This window comes from Lacerta agilis, chromosome 12, assembly GCF_009819535.1.
Source record: "Lacerta agilis isolate rLacAgi1 chromosome 12, rLacAgi1.pri, whole genome shotgun sequence".
NCBI lineage: Eukaryota > Metazoa > Chordata > Lepidosauria > Squamata > Lacertidae > Lacerta > Lacerta agilis.
In genome coordinates, this window is record NC_046323.1 from 25,620,984 (window position 1) to 25,628,916 (window position 7,933).

At 42.9% G+C, this 7,933-nt stretch overlaps 1 protein-coding gene across 2 annotated transcripts in view; it reads right to left on the minus strand.

The window, feature by feature from the left end:
- BZW2 (basic leucine zipper and W2 domains 2) overlaps nucleotides 1-7,486 on the minus strand; it is a 43,787-nt gene extending 36,301 nt beyond the window's left edge. The window contains exon 1 of one of the 2 annotated variants that reach the window (XM_033165253.1): nucleotides 7,354-7,486. In XM_033165253.1, coding sequence (XP_033021144.1) covers nucleotides 7,354-7,466 — 113 coding nt within the window. In that variant the 5' untranslated portion in view covers nucleotides 7,467-7,486. Of the gene's footprint in view, nucleotides 1-7,057; nucleotides 7,080-7,353 lie in introns of those variants that run through there. The other variant, XM_033165255.1, reaches the window with a different exon arrangement.
- Nucleotides 7,487-7,933: the final 447 nt, after the last annotated feature.

The window sequence follows — 7,933 nt, forward strand, 5'->3', positions numbered from 1 at the left end:
CAGTTCCTAGCATCTCCAGGGAAGATTGGGAAACATTTTTCTCTGAAACCCTGAGAGCCCGTCAGTGTAGACTGGGAGTAGGGCATGCTTCTCAACCTGAGGCCACGTGCCAGTGTTGTTGAAGACGAAAGTGAGTTTGGGCAGTGGCATAAGTGGAAGAAGCAAGGGATGTGACTCTGGCAGTCCAATACGGCTACATTCCAGCCACACAAACCCATACATCCCTCCATTCAAGAAATCAGTATTTATTACCGCAGCAAGGACAAATTCCAAATGCACTTAAAAAACGGAATGGAGCCAAAAACACTTAAGAAGTTCATGGTGAGGGGTGTGGCCTGGGAGGAAGAAATGTCACCAACTGAGAGAGGTTTACAATTCTAATGTCAGAACTAGACTGAACTGGGTATAAAATAATTTTTTTTAAAAAAATGAAAGAGATAAATAGAAAATAACCAAGAAATCTGTAACTGTGCGATACAAAAGGTTTAATGTGTAAAATACGGTGAGATTAATTGGAAGTCATTTCTAACATTGAGTGTGTTATAAGTTTTGGAAAAACTGTTTAATATGCCGTATGTAATTTTTCCATTTTTTGTTTTGTTTTGTTTTTTGTATTATATTTTTGTAATTTAAAAAGAGAGAGAGAGAGGTTTACAATTCTGCAAGCAATGTGGATATATTTATTGTTCTCCTTTGCCGTGCCTTTGGCTTCTTGAGGTTATTTTATCATGCTCAACCTTGGATTTTTAAAAAATGAAAATCAAATCAGTTTATTTCAGCTTTGAGCTCATAGCAAGACAAGACACACACAAAACAAAACAACCCCCCCCCCCGCAGGAACAGCAATTACACTCACACAATTGAATTTAAAAGGAAATTGGTGACAATAAAATTATTGGCAATAAAAGACTTAATAAATATACAGAAATAATGTGCATGTTACTTCCAAGTTTAAAATGAAAGTATTTCAATAAACCTATTCATGGGCTAAGTTGACAGCATAATGCTCTTATTAGGATCAGACATGTTTAACTTCTGGCTACACAGAAAACTGAGAATTCATTCTGTATTCATGCTGTTTGAAGCCTCTGGGTTGGGTTTTGTTTTGTTTTTGTTTTTTTTGAGATTTAAGGTTTGCTGAAATGTAGTAAAAACATACCCCGCCCTGCATATCAGCACCAGGCCTTAAAAAATTGTAGATTGGTTGCTTTAAAAAAAAAAAAAAACAGCTCCTTTGCCACATCTTCAATTAGGGATCCTTTGACGTGTTCTCCCTGCCCTTCTCCAAAATGTCACATTTCATGTTCTTCCCCACCATGTCTACTATTCCTCAGCAATATCTTATCATTATGCTATATGTTGCACAATTCTGAACAGGAAAATGTGTCCCAAGTTGCTTAGCAGAAGAGCAACTAAGGGCAGACTGAACCAGCTGACAAATGTTAGGACCTAAGAAGGTACCAGTTAGATCAGGCCAAGGGTGTGTCTAATTCAGAATTTTGTCCTCATAACAAAATTCACATGGGAAGCCAACAAGCAGAACACAAGGGCTACAGTAATTTTCCTACATATGATTTCCAGAAACTGGTATTTAGAGGAATACTGCCTGCAGTACTGAATGTAAAACATAAATCATCATGGCTAGTAGCCACTGACAGACTTATTATCCATGAATTTATCTAACCCCCTTGGCGCTGTGGGTTCAGAAGGTCAGCGGTTCGAATCCCCGCGATGGGGTGAGCTCCTGTTGCTCGGTCCCTGCTCCTGCCAACCTAGCAGTTCGAAAGCACATCAAAGTGCAAGTAGATAAATAGGTACCGCTCCGGCAGGAAGGCAAACGGCGTTTTCGTGCGCTGCTCTGGTTTGCCAAAAGCGGCTTAGTCATGCTGGCCACATGACCCGGAAGCTGTACGCCGGCTCCCTCGGCCAGTAAAGCGAGATGAGCGCCCCAACCCCAGAGTCGTCCGTGACTGGACCTAATGGTCAGGGGTCCCTTTACCTAATCTAGTGGCCATATTATGATAGAGAATGTCCAAGAAGTCCAAGAAGCGTAAAGCATTGCAGTCACCTTACAATTGACATATTTCCTACATGGGGGTGTTTATGTGTGCATTAGTTACCTAAAGTGTATGTACAATTTTGAAAGGAATCTGAGGGTGGACAGAAGACTTTCTATACCAACAGACTCCTTTTTTTGATGAGGGATGACCTTTGCCTAAAGAATTACAATACCCTGGCACGAGATAGCTCAGTCAATAGAGCATGAGGTTCTTAATCTCTTGACCGCTTCAAACTCTACAATTCTGTGAGTCTATAGAAACCTGATGAAGTGCCTTAGGCCAGGAATGCCCGGGAATATACTTCAATTGCCATGGTTTGGATGTTCCATTAAAAACATTTTTAACATTATGGCAAAATATAGAAGAGACTAGAAACACTAGATTCTATCCAGTCCCAGTTACACTCAGAGTAGACCAATTGAAATTAATGGGCATGACTAACTTGGGTCCATGAATTTCATTGGATCTACTCTTGAGTAAATTTAGTTGCATACAACCTAGTCACCTGTTACTGATTTGCGGGAGATGAGTGTGATTTTGGAAAAGAAACAAGGTTCAGACTAGAACACCTCTTCAGTGACCAATTAGCTTTCCTTGGGCTGCACAAGAATCTCTCAACCTGTACAGTGTTTATTCTTTCAAACCCCTCTAATAAACATGGAATCAAGTGTTCATATTTTTTTAAAGCGATCAAAGATATAAATAGTTTCCCCATCTCTCTTTACAGGCACAAAGCAGAAAAATAAATGTGGTAGGCACTAATGTACATATTTTTCTTCTTACATACTGAATTAACATCCTACACAGGTCATGTTGATATTGCTGAAAAAAAGACAGCTTAACGTAAATAGAAACCTACAATCTTATCCTTAAATATTCAGTGGCACATGCTTGTTTTTGCATTTTCAGAAGAAACCACAGGAAGAATTGAAGCAATGTCAAATCAGAGAGTCACACAACAGGAAAAAGGCTGCAACCATAGACATTGATTTATTTATTTTTCTGCAAGGGGAGGGCGAGTACATATATACCTAACACAAGGGGAGGAGGTAGGGTGATGGAAAACATTCTCAGGATACAATGGGGGCGGGGAGCTATTGCTTTACAACTTTAGTTGCCTGTTCTAAATCAAACACTTTAGACCAGTCCATAGACTAGCAATCTTCCCTGCACTGCTTAACATACACTGTAATTACTTGTTCATTAACAAAATGAGACAAAAACCATAAAGCACCAAAAAAATAAAGTGATTCAGAAATGCTACATGCACCCAGAAATGGAAAGATGAAGGAATCCCAACAAAAGAATAATGGATACAAAAACTTATGGACTATGCAGAAATGGCGAGACTTACAAGAAGAATAAGAAATCAGGATAACAAACTTTTTATAAAAGGAATGGAAATGGTATATTGAATATTTACAAACAGATAAAAACATTGACAGGACTATTGTAATAACCCACAGTTTTTAAAATATAGATACATGAACATAGACAAATAAAAGAATGATTTAATATAACTTGGAATATGCAGGGAATGAGGATAAAAAAATTAATGAACTTCAGAAAGAGGAAATAAGTCGTTTTGAAATGTTTGATTTACTGTTAAACTACTAGTGAAATGTATATAAATGAAAATCACAAAATTATTTTTTTTAAGAAAAAGAATTGGTACATGCATATAATAACTACAAAATCTATTATTTTGCCAGTCTAAAAGATTTTGCTACCTTAAACCACAGCAAACAATATGCACAAGCAAGAGAGATGCCCACAGCTTTGAATGGCTTTTAATATCCATTATTGGCTGCATTCACATATCCCAGTCAAGCTAAGAGTTTTCCACAGATGTGCAGATCACTCCTCCCTGCTAGGGGGGGGGGGGGCAGAAGTGACAGGCCACAATCCGTGGCTAAGTGTTCTATCCAAACCAGGGATCATAGTTTGCTTCACACCAAACAAGTCATTATCTGAAGCCACTGTTTATTCTTAGCTTACCAATTGTGGTTTGGCTAGAGTGAGACAAACCAGGATCCTTGTGCAGACATAAACATAAAGCCAAGGGTTGTGAACTGTTGCTTTCACTCTTTAGTGGAGATTCATAGTGAACCATTAACCACGACTGGGTTGATGCTCAAATGTCAACATGAAGGAGCACATCTAATTACAAGTATTGCCAGTGTGTGCCATATGCATAATGGAATCAAGGCATATGAAATGCATTTAGCAACCATCTGCAAGTGGAAGAGGAGACCTCTCTCTTTAACGGTCGAGCAATAATCAAAACAAAAGTTCTAATTAGTTATAATACACCTGACCTACTGTTTCAATTATTTTCCAGTCAAACTACAGTTGCCTAAGTTAGGTTTTATTGTGAACATAGTGATGACATTTTGCTTTTTTACAAAGCATCCCAGAGGGTCATTTCCCCAAGGAAATAATGTTTGTAAATTGTAGGTGAATTTGCAGAAACCAGAAAACCATAAAGAGGGGTTATTAGCTATTCTAATTAATCACGCCATGGAATCTGAAACTTTTTTTTTTTTACACAAAACTTTTTACCAACTTTGGCACTGAGTTACTACAAAAATGTCAAGCCGCAGTACTTTACTATATTGTTCTTCCTCTTAAAAAAAAGTCCTTTATGAATTTTATATAATAAATTAACATCTCTATCTTGTGTATAAACAGAAGGAAGACATGCAAACTTACACGCACTTCAACAGCTGCATCCTGCACAAGCCAGTTAAAGGACTGGAAAACTAAACATTTTGCACAAAGTTGGCATGACATACTACATCAAAGAGTCTTTAAAGCACAGCAGGGACGCGGGTGGTGCTGTGGTCTAAACCAGTTCAAAAGTACACCAGTGCAAGTAGATAAAGAGGTACTGCTGCGGCGTGAAGGTAAACGGTGTTTCCGTGTGCTCTGGTTTCTGTTGCGCCAGAAGCGATTTAGTCATGCTGGCCACATGACCCGGAAAGCTGTCTGTCAGCCTGAAAGCAAGATCACAACCCCATAGTCTCCTTTGACTGGACTTAACTGTCCAGGGGTCCTTTACCTTTACCTTAAAGCACAGCATATCTAAGGGAGTGGGAAATAAAAAATATATGGTCCTGAGTACCTGAAAATATGATGACAGAATGGGTCATTCTATTTTACAACCCACATTTTTAACAACACCATATACATACAAAATTCCCTACTAGTGGAAATTTAACAGAGTAGGAAGGGGCCGAATTAAAACTTTCCAGTCTGCTGCATTATGGGGTTTTTGTTTTGTTTTTAAGAGGGGTGTGTGTTTTACTGCCAGGGAGGTTTTACACTGGAATCGTTCAAAAAGAGCACCTCCTGTATTCACTTCTATGGCCCATCATCCTATTCTGCTGCATGTGTACAGTAGACTACCTGCACTTTCTGGTTCCATGCTCAGAAATCACAAACACTGCTTGACATCACACCCTACCTGTAAAGCATTGAAAGAAGAGGGGAAACACCATTGTTCCTCCCCTTCTGGCCTCTGAGAAAGTACACAGATTATTCCAATTGAAGAACTCTTAGCAGGGGCTAAGTCCCCATGGAGCACAACTGGACTACTTGCTCAGTAAGCATGTTTAGGATCAGACTGCATTTAACACAAGATTTTCTCTAGTTCAAGATCTAAACGTTATTTAAATCACTTTGCCTACCAAAAATAGAATTATTCAGGAGGTGTATTAATTTACAACTCAAGCATGCCAAGTAGAAATTCCCTTAATCCTCAACTGAAAAAAGAGCAGCAAAAGGCTCTTAACTTATAAATTCACTGTAATTCATTCAGGCTGCAAAACTACCCAATCTAAGGGTCTAAGCAATACTGGTGACTTGTATCCAGAGGATATAAAACAATTACATATTTGAAATGATCTTTCCCCCTTTTACGCAACTCCCTCCCCTCCCCCCTTTTTTAAAGTGGAAGAAGAAAATCTGAACTCAAAGAACTCAGATCTCCAATTTAATGCGTAAACAGAAAGTAAACAGCTGAGCGATGTCTAGACTTTTTCTTCCTCTAAGAGGCTTACAAAACACCTGTAACCGCTAGGATGACTAAATAATGAATCTCAGCCAACTTTTGAAGCACACCTTCGTTTTAAAAGCCTGAAAATTAAGACATCGCTGTCCAGATTTCATAAGAATCTTTTTTTTTTTTAAGGGAAACGTTTCCAGCGCCATCCTATGCACCAAAAGCAAGTCCCATTCAGTTTCATGGAGCTTACTCCCCGGAGAATGGGTACGGGATTGCAGCCTCAACCTGACAATGGGATGGCTCCCCACATGAAGCCAGGCGGGCTGGTGGCACCACGCAGGTTAAGAGTTCCAATGGCGCCTCGGTAATAAAACTGCGCACAAGGCAGCACCGTCCCCTCCTCCTTGCACACACAGATTTGTTGCACGGCTCCGGAGCGAAGCAACCACCGCGTCCTCCCCACCGCAGCCAGCGCCCAGTGGGTCTGTTGCCGCCGCCCCCCCCCCACCTCACCAAAAGCCAGAAAGGCTCTACAAGGGACCAAAGGCAACTCCTTCCTTCTGCCGCCTGTTTGCACCCAGCAGAACGGACTCCCGCCAAGGATGCAGGCAAGGAGAAGGCGATACGTCTGAACCCTCTCACATACATACACAACACGTTTCTTCGCATGCAGCAGCCACTGCCGAGCACCGGCCGAAGCAACCAGAAAGCAGTTCACTGCCAGAATGATAGAATCATAGGGACCACAAGGGTCATCTAGTCCAACCGCCGCCCCCGCGCGCAATGCAGGAATCTTTTGCCCAGCGTGGGACTCGAACCCAGAACCCTGAGTTGAAGGGTCTCGTGCTCCACGGACTGAGCTATCCCTCCAGCATCCCCCTCTCCTAGAGGCGCTCAATTCACCCCGGCTTGTTGTTTTTCTCACCCTGCCCCATATAAATGACAGCTGCCCCCCCCCCGCAACACCGATGCCCGAGTTGTCTCGTGTCACCTTGCTAAAGGAAGACACGCAACCTCGAAGTTCACCGCGTAAAGAGGAAAGCGGACCCTCCCAGCCTGCTGAACTCCCTGCTTTTCCGGCGGCCGCGGCGTCAGCAGGCAATTGAGCAGCGGTGCCCCTCTGTCCCCCTGCCTTTTGCAGGAGAGGGTCGTGCAGGCGCGTTTCTGCCTCTTTTGTGCATTTCGCGGACACTCCCCAGCTATTGTCTTCCTTCCTCCTGGACCCGCACCCTCTTTCCCACCCCAACCTCGGCGCCTGCCCCTCTCCCCACAATGCCAAGCTTTTACCTCTCCGGGGGAAGTGGCTCTTGTCTAAGGAGAAGAAGCAAAGAGACAACAGCAGCAGCACCTCCGCCAGATGCAGCAGCCACAGACAATGGAGAAGTGAAGGACGGGCACATTAACGCGCAAACACACACACACACACGCAGAGCGCCGGCTCAGGCCCCGCCTCCTTCCCCGCCCGGCCGCACCATTTTACCAGTGAGGGGGGGAAATATAAAAATTAAGGAAATTGTGCATGTCCAGTTGGGCACTCTCTTGTCTACACGCGTTCCTCTTTAGGCAGCGTCCAAGCCGACTCCTCCGCCCCCCTTCCAGGCTGAGATGCTAACTGGGGAGCGAGCGTCGCTTTGTTTACTTATTCTATACACCCCCCTGTCTTTTGAGCGAGTGGTTTAACCTCCTCCCCCCCTCTTTTTCTCACGGCAGCTCCGGGAGAGGAAGTTACAATGTCGCGAGCGGCGGGGATCCTGGCGCGGGCGTAGAGGGGGATATCCGCTGGCCGAAGGGCGGCGGGGGGCGTGGGGGGAGCGCGCCGAGATTCCTTCTGCTCTGGCAGAGCGTTGGGGGCTGCTCTCATTTTTCT